The 17,800-nt window shown below is 43.1% G+C and overlaps 1 protein-coding gene across 2 annotated transcripts in view; it reads left to right on the top strand.

Annotated features, from left to right (window-relative positions):
- The window catches only part of TMEM38A (transmembrane protein 38A), a 65,154-nt gene that overhangs the window by 14,028 nt on the left and 33,326 nt on the right, over positions 1–17,800 (top strand). Inside the window, exon 1 of one of the 2 annotated variants that reach the window (XM_075825322.1) lies at positions 8,672–8,956. The exons of the other annotated variant lie outside the window; for it this stretch is intronic. Within the exon in view, the coding sequence (XP_075681437.1) occupies positions 8,833–8,956 (124 nt within the window). The 5' untranslated portion in view covers positions 8,672–8,832. Of the gene's footprint in view, positions 1–8,671; positions 8,957–17,800 lie in introns of those variants that run through there. 2 annotated transcript variants of the gene reach the window in all.

The following is a 17,800-nucleotide window of genomic DNA, read 5'->3' as shown; positions in this document are numbered from 1 at the left end:
TGCTTCCCTCATAGACTCAGGTAAACGACCAACCTCAAATGCTTCCTCATATATAACTAATAGTTCAAGCAACAAGATCTCCCGATATTTTTTTAAAATCTCAAATGGGAGTGAATCCAAACCCGGGGCCTTACCATCTGAAGATGCAGCCAAGGCCTTTTCCAATTCCTCCAAGGAAATTGGTGATTCCAACCATTCTCTTTTTTCCTCAGTCAAGAAAGGCTGCCCTGATCTCATCAAAAATGCAGCATTCTCTTCTTTTGATGCCTTCCCCCTTGAGAGATAGATATTCTTAAAATAAGAGAGAAAGTCAATCCCACCTGTTCTGATCCCACCACAATTTAGCCCTTGTCATTCTTTATAGCTGAGATACACATAATTTAAATTTGGGATTTAATAATTCCAGCCAACTTATTTCCTGGGGTTCCCATTTCTATAGCAACACCATAATTCATAAAGAGTTGATCCTGCTGAGCTTTAAAAACCAAATAATTTTCATAGTTTTCTATTGCCTTTTGCCAGTACTCTAATTTTCCCTGGATGAAGAGGACAGAGCTTATTTTTCACTTTGACTAACTTTCTCCTTCAGGACTAGTTCCTCTTGTTTATTTTTCTTCTTATAGTGACTAATTTCTCTGATCAGTGCCTCCCTCAAATATGCCTTCATAGCATCCCATACAATCAATTGTGATGCTGTGTGCCTATTAAATGTTATAAACTCAGCTAACCCAGTTTCAATATTACCCAGTAAATCAATTACTTGAATCCAAAATGGATTAAATCGAAATATTTCCCCCCCCCCTGTGTAATTACCCATTACACATTCTACTAGTAAAGTTGCATGGTCTGAAATCCCCCTCGTTTTATACGCAATCTTTTTAATAATTTCCAGTTGCACGGCTATTTCCAAAACAATAATCTATTCGTGAAAATACCACGTGTGTTTTCGAATAGTATGAATATTCCATCCCCCCCCGGATGTCTCTTCTTCCAAATATCCCACCACCCAAATTCTTCCAAAAAAGCCTGGAACTTCCGATTGTCTACGGAGAACGTCCCTACTTTTTCATCCAATCTCGCCTCTATATTATTATTGAAGTCACCAATAATCAATAATATTGCTTCTGCCTTATCAACCTGGAAATCTAGAACTTTGTATAACACCTCTGAATTAAAGGGAGATGGTATATAAACCGCCGCTATCACCCATCTCTTATTTTCTAGTGAACCGTACAGAAAAACATATCTACCTTCCCTATCAACCAAGGCTGATATAACCTCATAGGGAATTTTTTTTATGAATGAGTACAGAAACACCTCTAGCATATCTACTATAGCATGAATGATAGTTCAACCCCAATCATCCTCTCGCTATAGAATCTATTGTTTCCTGTGTTAAGTGGGTCTCATGGAGGCAGACCACTGCTGGCAGATAATTTTGAATCAGCCTGAATGTCGTCAATCTTTTAATTTTATCAGCTAATCACCTAACATTCTATGTGTAATGAATCGGGGTAGAGAGACGGACAGGTGAGCCCTAATCTACCCGCAACTCAGTCCCTGCCTACTTGCATGGCCCGTCCTAAGTGACGGCGTACAACTGGGCGACGGTCCCTACGCTCAGTAAGTGCAAGACAGACAACACAAGACAAGGGCACACAGAAGCAAAAGGGGGAAGTAGGGACAGTTGCCCACGGCAACACCGTGAGCAACAGGCAGAGGTGAGCGAGCCGAATCAAACCAGGAGAGTACATAGTAGCAAAATCAGAGCAGGAGAATAGTCAGGCAAGCCAGGGTCAATAAGTTACAGCGGTCAATCAGGTAAATAGCAGGAATAGCAGAGCCAGGAAACCAGACAATCACAGGCAAGGAACATGCTGCAAGTGAGGGTATAAATCGACCAAGGGCGGGAGCAGAACCGTCAGGCCAGGCTGTGATAGGTTCTCCCTCTCCTCAGCCTGCAAGCCTGAGTGGTAACAGATCACGTCACTCTGGCAGACCTTGGAGCTGATGAAGGCTGATTAACCCCGGGCGTCGACACAGAACCTGTGTCTGGCAAACCCTTTACACCATGAAAAGAGTTTCATCTCATACAAACCCGTCATTATGACTCAAAATTTCCAGGGAGGGACAGATGATCAATGGGGGGGGGGGGGGGGGGAGAGGAGAGCAAGAAGAGCGGAAAAAAACAACAAAAAAAAACCAAAACATCTAACATTAAAGATTCCATTTAAGGAGCATCTAATCTAATAAATGTGCTGTTGAACCGAGATTCAGTTAGGGACATCATTATTTCATCTATATCTGTCTGTAGCCTATGTCCTGGGATTAAGGGTACATAGATTGCGGTAGGCATGAGAAAGAACACCGTGATAAGCCTATCCACCTACTTCTTCATGATGATCATTAATTGTTTGTTGAAACATTGTTTCTGTTGGCTAACATTTTAATGCAGACTTAGTAAAGTTTAAAGAGGACTTGTCACTAAGTCTCATAAATTGAACTAGTTAACTGACCTGAATTACGCTGTGTCCCTGATTCCAGCGCAGCTTTCTTTTTTTTCTGCACCCCCATTCCGGAGATATAGCCCACTATTGTGTTGAGTCTTTATATGCTAATTTGCTGTAGTTAGCCAATGGGGTGGAGCTAGCTTTCCTGCCTCTGATGCTGACCAATCAGCGCAAGGCAGCTTCAGGATAGTTCATGCCCTGTTGGCTAACTACAGATGTTTGTGCTGTATTGACATCGACACATTCTTATTCATTTAATTTATGTTCGCCATGTGTTCACTTTCCACGTTTGTTTTTGTCACCAGAGTGCCTTTATAGGTGTCCCTCCTGGAGGTTTGGGGGTGTATGTGTAGCCCTTAGGTTCCTTACCCCCTGCTAATGAATGTTGAAGGGCATTTTATATATTACGGGACTGGATTTTTGGGATGTTCATTACTCCCCAGATACAGGGGATTGTTGACAAAAGCATTATTCTGTATACTGTATGGAAATTGGACATTATAGAAGGGGTTTCCTACCATTAAAAGTGATTGCATTGCTTGATCGGCTGGGTTCGACTTCCATATCACTGCAGCTATTTCCCTGCACAGCACAGTGAAAGATCGAAAGGGATCCTGGATTCCATGGCGGGGTCTTAGAGTACGGACCCCAATGATCATAAAGTTTTGCCATATCCTAGCGCTACAGTCTCAAAGGAGTTTCCTATTTTAATTAATATTTAATTAATGTGTTTGGTATTTACCCGAGATTTCTCAATTGTGTTTTTTCTGCAATGAAATCATATGCCTCATAAAACACCTTAACACGAACATGCTGCAATTTAAAATGTGGCTCAAGGGAGGCGCATGCGCACGGGGCTAATGGTCGACGTGTTTTCCTAGAGCTCCGAACCTCAGCGGGAGTATCCAGCGAATTTTACTGATTTCTAGCCGCTCACCTAGCTCACATTGCACCGGAATCCCTTCTGCATCCTCTCAGGGATCTTTTGATGGAGAAACTCCATCAACTCCATGCCAAAAAGTCCGGGATCGTGACCAGATCTTCGGCTGTTGTGTCGGAGCCTCCATTACAGATTACACACGTGGATCAGGCCATTGTCACGGCGCGGGGTGTGGACACACTGGGCCGTACCGCTGTGCTGCGTGAGTAAGTCCCACAAAAACTTTACTGAAGTGTCGGGAGTGTGAATAGACATCGCGTCCTGGCTGGAGGCAATATCTATTCACTCTCAAGACACTTCAGTAAAGTTAATGTGGGTGTATGTGACAGCACAGCGAGATCACACTGTGCAGTGAATACAAATGGACATGAATGGAGAGAAGTGTATGACGCTGATTGGTCAGCATCATACACTCCTCTGTACAACACCCAGATCTTGCGAGATCACGCTGTGCTGTGATTAAGTCCCACACAAACTTTAAAGTGTCGGGAGTGTGAATAGACATTGCTTCCTGGCTGGAGGTGATATCAATTCACTCTCAAGACACTTCAGTAAAGTTAATGTGTGAGTAAGTGACAACACAGCGTGATCTCTCGTGATCACGCTGTGCTGAGTACAAATGGACATGAATGGAGAGAAGTGTATGAGGCTGATTGGTCTCAAGACACTTCGGTAAGGTTAATGTGGGAGTATGTGACTCCAGAGCACAGATCACGCTGTGTTGCGAGTACTGTTAAAAATGAATGGAGAGAAGTGTATGACGCTGATTAGCGTCTTACACTTCTCTTTACAAAGCCCACTTGGTCAAAAGTTAAAAAACGCCCAGTTGTCTATTAAGAAACTAATTAGCATAAATCTAAATCAACTGCGCGACTGACACTTCCCCAGCTATTAATTGGGAGGCCCATAAAGCTACCCTAGAGGAAAACTTATTCAGATAGCTTCACATCTGAAGAGGTTGAGAGAACAACTTCTTAAAGGGAACCTGTCACCAGCATTTCACCTATTGAACTTTACTTCTCCCTCACTGGCCGCTGCTATAAAAAGTTCATTGCCGTTATCCCCGCTCCTAAACTCCTCTTCCGACTGTAAATATCGATCTGCAAACGTTTTGCGCCTTTTATCGTAATTATGCGGTGTCCCTTTGTGCGCACACACCAAAAGAGGACATCAATGCACAAGCGCAGGATTTTGTGTGCTGGGTGAAGGCGAGGAGCTTTCAATCAAAAGTAAGGAGGCGAAGTAAACTTGGAAAGACTTGAGGAATGAAGATATGACTCTTTCCAAACGAAGATTTGACTCTTTTCAAATGAAGATATGACTCTTTTCTGCTCATTAGCATACGGTGTGGGAACACTAAAAAGCTAAATGCTAAAGCTACAGAGCCGACTAAGACGACAATTATAGGTTATATAGAAATGATTTTTCACCCACTACCACCAGGTATGGTCGGTTTAATAGGTGAAATGCTGGTGACAGGTTCCCTTTAAAGATAAGGAAGCAACTTATTTAACTTTGGTTAGACAACAAAAGGCAGAGAATACCCTTGACCTACGGTCCAAACTTGAGGATGCCCCTATAGAGCTTAACTTGTGCCTTACAACTATCGCAGAGCGTCACATTCATTGGACACAATATAAATTTTTTGACCAAAGTGACAAACCCGGCACCCTTTTAGCTCGGAAACTTGCTCCATTGTCCCATAACTTTATGGTTCCTAAACTATGGTTAGCGAACGGCAATCTCATGCAGCACCCTAAAGAGGTTCTTTGCATTCTACTCCTCCCTGTATAAATCTTCTCCCCAATTAGATAAAGTGAAAGCCAAGGCATTATTTCAGGATATCTCCTTGCCTGTATTGAAGGACCCTCACAGGGATACTATGAGGGCCCCTATATAGATTCAGGAAGTTTTGGCTGCGATTAAATCCCTCAAATCAGCTAAATCCCCAGGTTCTCTAATCTTTCCTATAAAAAATCTGCAGATGTTTTGGCCCCTTACTTGGTCACCTTTTTTTAATGAATTGAGAGGTGGGGGCTCTCCTGGACCTGAAGCCCTCAGGGCGTACATTTCGGTGATCCCCAAACCAGGTAAGGACCCCTCTTCCTGTCAAAATGATAGGCCAATATCACAAATTAATGTTGACATGAAAATACACACTAAAATTTCGGTCACGCGACTCAATGCCGTTCTAGAACAATACATTCACCCTGATCAGGTGGGTTTCGTATAGAACAGACAAGCGGCTGACCAGACTAGAAGGATCATTGATCTTATCTCCCTTGTTTGTTTACAATGGATCGCAGAGGTCGGGAGCATTGTGCCTGTCGCTGGACCTGCATAAAGCTTTCGATTCCCTGACCTGGGACTACTTATTGTTTGTTTTACGGCGATGGGGGTTTGGTGATAAATGTATTACTCTCTTGAGCAGTCTATACTCGAATCCATCCGCCCAGGTAATAATCAAAGGTTTTTTCTCAGATCGTATATCCATAGCCCGGGGGAACGAGACAGGGGTGCCCTCTCTCCCCTATCCTTTTTGTTTTGGCAATCGAGCCACTGGCCCACTTGTTCAGGTTGAATAAGGACGTTAAGGCAATTGAAGTTAGGGGTCAGACACATAAATGCGCACTATATGCGGACGATATCTTATTGGTGTTGTCATCCCACCTGACGTCCCTCCCGAATCTTTATCACGTTCCAGACCAATTTTCCCGCATCTCAGGATTGAAAGTCAATCATGACAAATCTGAGGTCTTGAATATTAGCGTTCCACATTCCATGGCCAAGCTTATACAACTGAACTTTGAGCTGAAATGGAGGGAAGACAAAATCTCCTATTTAGGAGTTCACCTCACTACTTGCTGTTCCACCCTTTTTCGTACAAACTTCCTCCCTCTCAAACAAAAACTGAAAACAGACCTATTGCATTGGGCTTCTATGCCTCTTTCCTGGTTTGGCAGGATAGCAGCTGTTAAGATGACGGTTCTCCCCAAAATCTTATATTTCTTCCGCACTTTACCATTAGATGTCCCTGCCCCCTTTTTAAAAGATCTCCAAAGGCTTATATTGTCCTTCATTTGGGGTCCTAAATGTTGTAGAGTCCCACAAAGCACTCTATATGCTCCTAAAGCCTCCGGGGGTTTGGGTTTACCGAACCTCACTAAATATTATTATGCTGCTCGCCTGACACCCTAAGTCTCACTCCATAGTAGCAGTAATCAAACACGTTGGATTTTTTTTGAACAGGCAGCTACTCCTGATGTTCCTGTAGACCAGTTGTTATGGCTGAAGCCCAAACACAGACCACCTGTATTGTGTCCACTCCTCCCTTCTTCCTTGGCGCTGTGGGATAGGTTAGGTCACAGGTTTCGGCTTTGTGCTGTACACATGCCTTCAGCTAGATTGTTTGCTAATCCTATTTTTGCTCCTGGAATGCAACCGTCAGCATTTCAATGGTGGCTGGACAAGGGTCTGTATCAAATTGGACACTTTTTTGATTAGGTGTAAAAGCCTGTCAATTTTATCAGTCTATCCACCACATGCCGGACGCTGATATTTTTTGCTTTCACCAGATTCACCATTTTGTGTCCTCATTTAGACCTGCTTCGGTTCTGCAAAGTACGCCTGTATTTTAAAATTTATGCTTGAATAGTTCTAATGGTCATCACCTCTAGTCCCATATTTACTCATATTTGGTTTCTCCGTCGGACAAGTTGTCATATATGTCTATGTGGAAGAGGGACTTACATACATCCTTTACTGTAAGGGAATGGCAAGATATGGCAGAACGTACTGGGAAAATTTCTATTAACGCTTCGCTAGTCGAAGACAATTATAAAGTATTTTTACGGTTGTACTTAGTTCCCCCTAGACTGGCCAAGATGTTCCCTTCTTCCTCATCGTTGTGCTTCAGACACTGTGGATGTGTGGGAGATCCTTTGCATATATGGTGGGGTTGCCCGAAGGTACGCCGGTTTTGGCGGAGAATCTTTAACATGTTATATTCCATTACTCAGAATAATTTGACACTGTCTCCGCCACAGGCATTACTTAATGAGACTGTCCCTGGATTATCTAAGGCCTCTCATAAATTCGTATCCTTTCTTGATACAGCTACATCTTGGAAAAGTCCTGTGATTCCTCTTCATCTGGTTAAGACTAAACTGAATTGGATTATGATAAATGACTGATTACACTGTATGGTCTCAGATAAGGAAGAACTCTTCCTTCAAGTTTGGCAGCCATGGCTCAGATACCTAGTGACGATCTCTTAGGGTATGTTCACACGCTCTATTTACAGACGTAATTCAGGCGTTTTACGCCTCGAATTACGGCCGAAAAAACGGCTCCAAACCGCCTGCAAACATCTGCCCATTGAATTCAATGGGTCTTACGGTGTTCTGTGCAGACAGGCTTTTTTTTTACGTGCCGCTGTCAAAAGGCGGCGCGTAAAAAGATGCCCGCCTCAAAGAAGTGCATGGGAACGTGCATGGGACGTAATTGGAGCCGTTTTTCATTGACTCCATTGAAAAATAGCTCCAATTACGTCCGTAATGGACACCGCGAAAAACGCGTGCACTTGACAAAACGCCTGAAATTCAGGAGCTGTTTTCACCTGAAAACAGCTCCGTAATTTCAGACGTAATTGGAGTTGCCGTGTGAACATACCCTTAGGTTTATTTTGTCTATAGTATATTCTACCCTCATTCTCCTACCTTTCCCCCCTCTTTCTCTCCCTCCCTTTTGTTTCCTCTTTCTTTTTTCTCCCCTCTCTTTTTTCTTTTTTTGACATGTAGCAATATTTGGTATATATTTGCCTGTTATAGTTAGATTTATGGGGACTGCCCCCGGCTTCTACTTGTATTGTTTGACATATGTTTTTTTTAAAACCTTCAATAAAAATTATTGAAATATAAAATGTGGCTCAAGTCATGGCCATTACTAAAGCATTGGTTAATAGAGTAGACATAACTAAAGTATTGCAGTGTAAAGCATTCTCCAAGCGCCATGCTCCAAATAAAAAAGTGGCCACAATCATTATTCTATTTCCATTTTACTATAGACAGGAGGTTTGTTAGACATAAGAGATCATGAACATAGATTATATAAATATAACTGACAACTAGGAAGTCTTGCAATGTTCTACGATTGTGTATTCTCCTCCCATGCAGGCAGCACAGAGGAGTGGCTTCTTGTAGTCAGCTAAATATATCCTTTACAACGGTGGCTTAATTTAGCTGTGCTGGAGGTGGGAGAGGGGATCCCGCACAAACCCACTGTCTGTCATCCCCCTGCACCCCTCCCCATACATCCCCTGTACAGTCAGTGCAGTTTGGTATCACCATCAGCAAGGACAGCGTGGGAAGCTGAGCCACCACCATGGAACTGCTGTCATCTCTCAGCCTGGAGGACCTTGCTGTATCTTTCTCCAAAGTACCTGTCTTCCCGCTGTTTGATGTGGCTTATTATATTATCTCCATCCTATATCTCAAGTATGAGCCAGGTGGGTCATTTCAACCTAGTGCAATTACTGATGGTATTTACTAGCCAAGTCTAATGCATGTGTTCTGCTTAAATAGTTATCACTGAAGGGGTTAACTGCCTGTGTCTGTGACAACTCCTCATTTGCCTTTTAAGGATACAGAAATGATAGTAAGACAATGAATGGAGGAATTGTTGACTGCTCCCATACTACTGGAATAAAACAATGCTTCAGAAAAAGTATTAACTCTTACTGTCTTACTGACACAACCGTAGTGTATGAGCTGGTGTGAAGCAATTGTAAAAATAATAATGTAGAAGCATATGGTTTCATAATTGAAGTTTAGTAATTCAGTGAAATTAAACACCAGAATGAAAGAAATAATTCAGTGTAGCACTATTATTAATAAACATAGCAAGAATAGACCAGAAGTCGATTCCCGCTTACATAAATGCAATAATCTCAGCGTGTAAAAATGATCTAGAGTCAGAGCGCATCAACTCCAAATATATCCACAAGGGTCCATAAGCCCAGTCCGTCTTGGCCACCTGTTGACTTCACTGAGAAATGACAATCAGCAGCGGCTAGATGATCCCTTGAGAATTCAGGGACTGCCCGAGGGCCCTGGCCGGTGGGGGCCACAGTGACACTTAGCACATGGTTTAAACAATAAATCAATTCAAAATGATCTTCTCAGGTCATAGCTACATGTGAGAAGATCTCATTGGTGAAGTCTGTGATCTCCGACCACTGATTTCCAGAAGGATAGGGCACATACCCCTTTAGCACTACTCTTTCTAAAATTTCTGTTACATAAATATTGATGTAAAATTCTAAGTAAAGGGACATTCATATCAATGTTTGCTTAAAATATTATGTCAGAACTCTCCCTTTACGTGGAGGACCTGCAAAGTAAGGGAAAAAAATCAAGAGGTAACTTCTTCTGAAACATATTAGGTGACATTTGTCAGTTTTCTGGCATATTCCCAATAAAATAATGTGTGTAAACAAGCGAATTATGACTAAAGTGATTGGACTGATCGCTGGATATTGCTGCAATAGTAATGCAGTGAGCCACAGAACAAACCGTCCACCGAAAATTTCAATTGACTGCAACTTTTCTACATCCACAATCCTGTAGTGCAATACAAGCTGCAGTATGCCATAAGTCAGAAATATTTGTCGTTTTCTGCTGTTATACAACAGTCAAACTAGTAAACAAAAGTATTGATTATAGTATATTGGGGGAAAAAAACTTTAAAAAACCCCCCAAAAACGTTGTTTCAGAGTTGTTATGTAATATGTATTCTAATTGCAAAACCCGATCTAATTCCTAAATGCAAAACGTGATGTTTCTAAAAACTATGTGCCAAGCAGGGACACTTACATTTAATAGCATTATGAGCATTTTTCTAATAGCATGAGCAATTTATAATGAAATTAGAAGTAATCCCAGTAACAAAGATGAACAATAAAGGGAAACATATTCCTAGCTGCAGCCTTGCAGAGCTCCTGCAGTAAAATGGTGCAGTTTACATTAGCCTATATTCAGGGGCGTAGCTAGAGGCTCATGGGCCCCGATGCAAAAATTCTTACTGCCCCCCCCCCCCCCCGCAAACTTCTCATGGCCGACGGTCCGCTTTCAGCTGCATCGCTGGGTCTCCTAAGTGACCCAACAATGCAGCACTAGCAGCCGGGGCGTCACTAAGGCTGGGTTCACACACACTATTTACGGACGTAATTCGGGCGTTTTAGCATTGAATTACGTCCGAAAATGCGGCTCAAAAGCGTCGGAAAACATCTGCCCATTCATTTGAATGGGTCTTACGATGTTCTGTGCCGATGGTCATTTTTTTTTACGCGCCGCTGTCAAAAGGCGGCGCGTAAAAAAGTGCCTGTCACTTCTTCAGACGTAAATGGAGCCGTTTTCCATGGACTCCATGGAAAACCAGCTTCAATTACTTCCGTAATGGACGCAGCAAAAGACGCCTGCACATGTCATTACGGCTGAAATTACGGTGCTGTTTTCTCCTGAAAACAGGACCGTAATTTCAGCCGTAACGGACGCTGCCGTGTGAACATACCCTCAGGGCTTAAAATGTCAGGGAAATAGCCCCAATAAATATGTGTCCGCCCCAAAAAAAAGTGTGTATATGAGACAGCATAGCATATCTATAGCACTACGACCCTATAAACTATGGATAGGATTAGATACAGTGGCTCAGCAGACAGTATCACACATGATAGGATTAGATACAGTGGCTCAGAAGGCAGTATCACACATGATAGGATTAGATACACAGCTCAGCAGACAGTATCACACATGATAGGATTAGATACAGTGGCCCAGCAGACAGTATCACACATGATAGGATTAGATACAGTGGCTCAGCAGACAGTACCACACATGATAGGATTAGATACAGTGGCTCAGCAGACAGTACCACACATGATAGGATTAGATACAGTGGCTCAGCAGACAGTATCACACATGATAGGATTAGATACAGTGGCTCAGCAGACAGTACCACACATGATAGGATTAGATACAGTGGGTCAGCAGACAGTATCACACATGATAGGATTAGATATAGGGCCCAGTAGACAGTATCATACATGATTGGATTAGATACACAGCTCAGCAGACAGTATCACACATGATCGGATCAGATATAGGGACCAGCAGACAGTATCATACATGATTGGATTAGATACACAGCTCAGCAGACTGTATCACACATGATAGGATCAGATACAGGGCTCAGCTCGCTGACATTGCGGCTCCAGCTCTGGACCCAGGATAGGTAAGAATAATAATTTTGCTTCTTTATGTGTTACTGATTATTTTTGTGTGTTTGTGTTTTTTTTACAGGTTCGGTTGTTGGACTTCGGATACGAGGACTTCAATGACGGCGTTTTTTTTATTCTCAATAAAATGGTTAATGAGGGTTGTGTTTTTTTATTTCAATAAAATATTTTTTCTATGTGCTTGTATCTTTTTAAACTTTATTATCACCGCCTTAGTAATGGCCGCCGGCTGATTGACAACCTCCATTACTAAGGCGAGGCTTAATGTTAGCCGGTGCAGAGGCTACACTAACCCCCATTATTACCCCGGTACCCACCGCCACCAGGGGTACTGGGAAGAGCCGGGTACAAACCAGTACCCGACCATCTGTAGTGACGGGCAGGCACCGGGGTGGCCGCAGGCTGGTAGTATTAGGCTGGGGAAGGCCAAAAACAGTGGCCCTTCCCACCCTTGTAATGCTGCCTGCTGCTGCTGTGTTTTATCTGGCTGGTTATGAAAATTGGGGGGGACCCGACATCGTTCTTTCCAATTATTATTTTTTTAAATGACGTGGGGTCCCCCCCATTTTCATAACCAGCCAGATACAATAAAGCAGCAGCAGGCAGCATTACCAGGATGGGAAGGGCCACTGTTTTTGGCCTTTCCCCTCCTGATAATACCAGCCTGCGGCCACCCCAGTGGCCGACCATCACTACAGATGGTCAGGTACTGGATCGTACCCGGCTCTTCCCAGCACCCCTGGTGGCGGTGGGTACCGGGGTAATAAAGGGGGTTAGTGTTAGCCTCTGCACCGGCTAACACTAAGCCCCGCCTTAGCAATGGATGCTGTCAATCAGCCGGCGGCCATTACTAAGGCGGTAGTAATATAGTTTAAAAAAAAAAACACAAAGACATAGAAAAAATATTTTATTGAAATAAAAAAAACACACAGCCCTCATTAACCATTTTATTGATAATAAAAAAAAAGCTGTCATCAAAGTAGTCCTGGAATCCGCCGTAGTCCAACGACCGAACCTGTAAGAAAACACACAAAAAACGATTAGTAACACATGTGTAAGGGTATGCACACACACACTAATTACGTCCGTAATTGACGGACGTATTTCGGCCGCAAGTAGTGGACCGAACACAGTGCAGGGAGCCGGGCTCCTAGCATCATACTTATGTACGATGCTAGGAGTCCCTGCCCCTCTGTGGAACTACTGTCCAGTACTGAAAACATGATTATACTACGGGACAGTTGTCCTGCAGCAAGGCAGGGACTCCTAGCATCGTACATAACTATGATGCTAGGAGCCCGGCTCCCTGCACTGTGTTCGGTCCGGTACTTGCGGCCGAAATACGTCCGTCAATTACGGACGTAATTAGTGTCTGTGCACATACCCTAAGGCTTAGATACCGGGCCCATGTGTGATACTGTCTGTGGGACCCTGTATCTAAGCCTACCACAAGGTAGGCTTAGATACAGCGTCCAGCAGACAGTAATCTTATACAGTATAAGATTACTGTGTGCTGGGGCCCTGTATCTAAGCCTACAGGGTGGTAGGCTTAGATACAGGGCCCATCAGACAGGATCACACATGGGCCCTGTATCTAAACCTACAGTGTGGTAGGCTTAGATACAGGGCCCAGCAGACAGGATCACGCATGGGCCATGTATCTAAGCCTACCATGTGATTGGCTTAGATACAGGGCCCAGCAGACAGGATCACACAATCTGTGATCCTGTCTCATGGGCCCCCTAAGCCTGCTACATCGTAGGCTTCGGGGTTGTGCAGTCCCTAAACATTGATGGCCTATCCTCAGGATAGGCCATCAATAGCTGATGTGTCGCCCGGGACCCGCCAATCAGCTGTTTTGAAGGGGCCGCAGCACTCGTACGAGAGCTGCTTCCCCTTCATTTCACTACTCGCCCACACTGTGAATCGCAGACACCGATTCACAGTGTGACCGGAATGAAGTGACAGGAATGAAGGGGAGCAGCTCTCGTACGAGTGCTGCGGCCCCTTCAAAACAGCTGATTGGCGGGTCCCGGGAGTCGGACCCCGCCAGTCAGGGATAACCTTACCTTCCTCTTCGGCCGCGGCGGGAGTTCTGTCGTCTCGATGCTGTGCGCGTGACGTCATGCGCTGCGCACAGCGCTTGACGTCAGGACCTCCGCTGCGATCCGGAACCAGGAAGGTAAGTAAAGTATGTTACTATAGTAACAGGGGCCCGCGGCCCGAGTTACTATAGTAACTTTTTATTGATGTGGTGCGGGGGGCCGTGGGCCCCCCTGGCTTCGGGGCCCGGTCGCAATTGCGACCGCTGCGACCCCTATAGCTACGCCAGTGCCTATATTCTATGAATGACATTCTCAAGAGAACTGTCCCAATATACAGCGACGGTACTATGAGAAGACGATTCAGAGAATAGAGCCCAGCGCTCTAGTGATGGAGCCTGCAGGGAACAATACTGATAACTGCATTGTATTAAAAAATTACTGCTCTTTCAAACATTTTTGATACGTCATACCAACATATCAGATGTATTGATCGGTAGGGGTCTGGTTGCTAAGACCCCCACCGTCACTGAAATAAAGATGCAGAAAAGCTCGGCTGCAACTTTGGCTGTGATTGGCGCTTGGTCTCAGCACTCGGACCCCCTCCGATTAAAACTTCCGATAGGTCTCTATGGCATATCAAATGTTTTTTAAAAGGCCTTTTGTACACAGCCATAGCCGTGTGCACGTCCGTGTTTACAACACGGACGGCCACGGAGGGTCATCCGCGGGCCGTCCGCAAACCACGGACCGTGCACACATTGATTTCAATGAGCCCAGACCGCAAATGCAGCCCGTATAATGACTTGTCCTATTTATTTAATGGCAGGAGTATTCTAATACCTTACAAGTAAAAAATAAAGTTATAAATAAAGTTATCCCTTAATGGGATTTAAAAAAAAGTAATAAATAAATTAAAAAAAGTCCCCACAAAAAGTCATTATTTTGCATAAAATACATTTTATTGTCCCTACAGTAAATAAAAACAAAAACCCTACACATATTAGGTATCTAAAAGACCATAAGAACCTGAAGAAATTATCTAATAGGTTATTTAGCGCGAAACGTGAACGAGATAAAAGAAAAACAAGAAAAAAAATGCAGAGAATCGCTTTTTCCTATATTCACGCTGTAAAAATATTTTTTTTCCATCTCCAAATTATGAAAAAAAAATACTATGTCTCCCGCATAAAACAAGGCCTCATACGGCCACGTCAATGAAAAAATAAAAAAAAGTTATGGCTGCTTAAATGCGTAGAGGTAAAAACGGAAAAATATAGCTGGTCATTAAGACCTTTTCAGGCCCGGTCATTAAGGGGTTAAAGTTCAGGGGAATTTCCACACAAAACTAAGTTAAAAGTGACCACCCTTATGGCAGCTCCCACTTTACAGCATATTTCATAGGTTTACACCTGCTCAGCTCTACACTAATATATTCAAATACACAATAGGTTGAATTTGTTACAAATTTCCATACGATGACTTAGTAGTCACTGATGTTATAAGAGTTATTATAGATCAATTTTTTTTCATATTGGGCATTAAAAGAAACATCTTTTTCTAAAACATGGTAAGCATGGGTGAACTGAGCAGTTTTATCTTCTAATGGCAGTGGACTGGGTGCTGGTATTTTTTTTACATTTTTTTTTTCGTTTTAAGAGAAATAATGTGTAAAACCCCAAATTGAAAGTTTCACATCTAAAGCATGAAGATAATACATGTAGTAATAATATAATGTAGTTGAGTTCAAGTGAAATATAATAATAGTATTATAACAAAACTTGCACAGTTCCTCTCCCCCAAGGGAGAGGAACTGATGGATCGCTTGTCATGTAACTTTGAGAACGGAGCAACAGTTGGAGAAACATGGAGTTGTCTTTTACTCAAACATATAGTATTACAGGTCAGGACCTAAATGACTTCTCATTCTATTCATTGATGCTAGCAAGAAGGACAACCGCCACGTTGTATAATGAATAAGTGAATATTTTTCCCAGATGCTTATAGCTGCCTACCTGTATGACCATGGTGGATCTGATGGTCACGGATAGGTGAGAATGAGTATCTATGATTGACCATTATGCAACCCTAAGGCTGGGTTCACACGATCTATTTTCAGGCGTAAACGAGGCGTATGATGCCTCGTTTTACGTCTGAAAATAGGGCTACAATACGTCGGCAAACATCTGCCCATTCATTTGAATGGGTTTGCCGACGTACTGTGCAGACAACCTGTCATTTACGCGTCGTCGTTTGACAGCTGTCAAACGACGACGCGTAAAAATACAGCCTCGTCAAAAGAAGTGCAGGACACTTCTTTCAGACGTAATTTGAGTCGTTCTTCATTGAACTCAATGAAGCACAGCTCAAAATTTACGGCTGTCAGAGAAGCCTCGCAAAATGCGAGGAGGAGGAATTACGGCTGAAACGAGGCAGCTGTTTTCTCCTGAAAACAGTCTGTCATTTCAGATGTAAAAGCCTCTCACCGTGTGCACATACCCTCACTGACGCTAGAGTAGTATTGTGTTATCATATTTTAATACTGAATGCAGATTAGGAGGAAGCGCAAGTTTTTTTTATATCAGATCACAAAGATCACGCAATTTTTATAAAACAAAAAACATGCCTTTGGGCAATGAGGAACTGGTGAGATGCATACAAATAGACAGAACCCTATTAGGGGTTACACCAACCAAAAATGATTGTATTTCTCCATTCCTTAGACATGTTCACAGCATGAAGTACTTTGAATGAGAGAAGGATTTCGTCTAAGCTCACTTGGCACTTTTGGTTATCTGCTTATTGATCTCACTCATAGGTGGCCATTCTGTTTGCCCCCTCTCACCCTCACTAGCATACACTAGCTTAGTGACAATGAGAGTGGGCAAACAGAAGGGAGTTTGTTATATTTCCAATCTTCTAAAAAAAAGTTGGGATCAAAAATTTTTACAATATGGGACAAAAACAAAATAAAAAAGTCACATCCTGGCAGCGCCTTGGTTTTGTCAGAGGTCACACCTGTTAGTGTGTAAATATCTACCTTTATCCTTTATCAATCTTTGTATTTTCGAATATTTACATTGTGGACAGCATGTAGACTATAGTGGAAATACAGAGGCACAATAGATTTTCCTGTCTTTATTAGTGATTTAAAATGCATATTAGTCATGTAATCTTGTAAATGCATTTAGAAAAAAAAAGACAATTAGCAGCCAATATACAAAATTCCCTTTACACTCTGCAGTGAAGAAGAAGCTGCAACACCAATTTTGCCTTGTTACTTTACTCCTACTTTATGCCTACTTTTAGAGATTTTAAGGGGTTTTCCCTTGATTGACTTTAAAAGGGTTATGCGGGGACCAAGAAGTATTAGCAGTGTACTCCCTGCAGTATATGAGTACACTCACTAATATACATTCCGGTCCCCCGTCGCGCTGATTTGGAGATTTTCATAGATTTTTATAGCGCTACTGGGGGACTGGAAGTCTAATGGCACAGTCTTCCTTCATGACCACACGACTCTTCGTCACGTGACCGACCCCGCTGTACTCTATGCAATCGCTGCACTACTGCTATTGCTTGTACACAGAGTACAGTGGGGGCCGGTCACATGACGAAGCGTCGTATCGTTATCAAAGAAGGCCATGCAACTAGACTTCTGGTCCCCCGGCAGCGCTATGAAAATCTCAGAATCAGCATGACGGGGCACCGGAATGTATATTAGCAGGTGTACTCACATACTGCAGTGATTACTCTGCTAAAAAATGTTGGTCCCCACATAACCCCTGTCACACATGTCATTAGAGTCACATTGGTCGGAGTCCAGCAGCTGGGACTCCTATCAATGTCAATAACAAATAGTCACGTCTTTAGTGAAATCGATGGGAGTTCTCATGTTTCTGTGACGCATTGAGCACAGCGGGGGGCCGCATCATCTCTCCATTACAATTAGCATCATGAGCTGTTAGTTCTCAACAGCTGTAGGGGACCGATTAGCTTGATCCAATGTGACTCT

Source organism: Rhinoderma darwinii, chromosome 1, assembly GCF_050947455.1.
Source record: "Rhinoderma darwinii isolate aRhiDar2 chromosome 1, aRhiDar2.hap1, whole genome shotgun sequence".
NCBI lineage: Eukaryota > Metazoa > Chordata > Amphibia > Anura > Rhinodermatidae > Rhinoderma > Rhinoderma darwinii.
The sequence above is the reverse complement of the archived record's forward strand: the minus strand, read 5'-3'. Positions and strand labels throughout refer to the sequence as shown.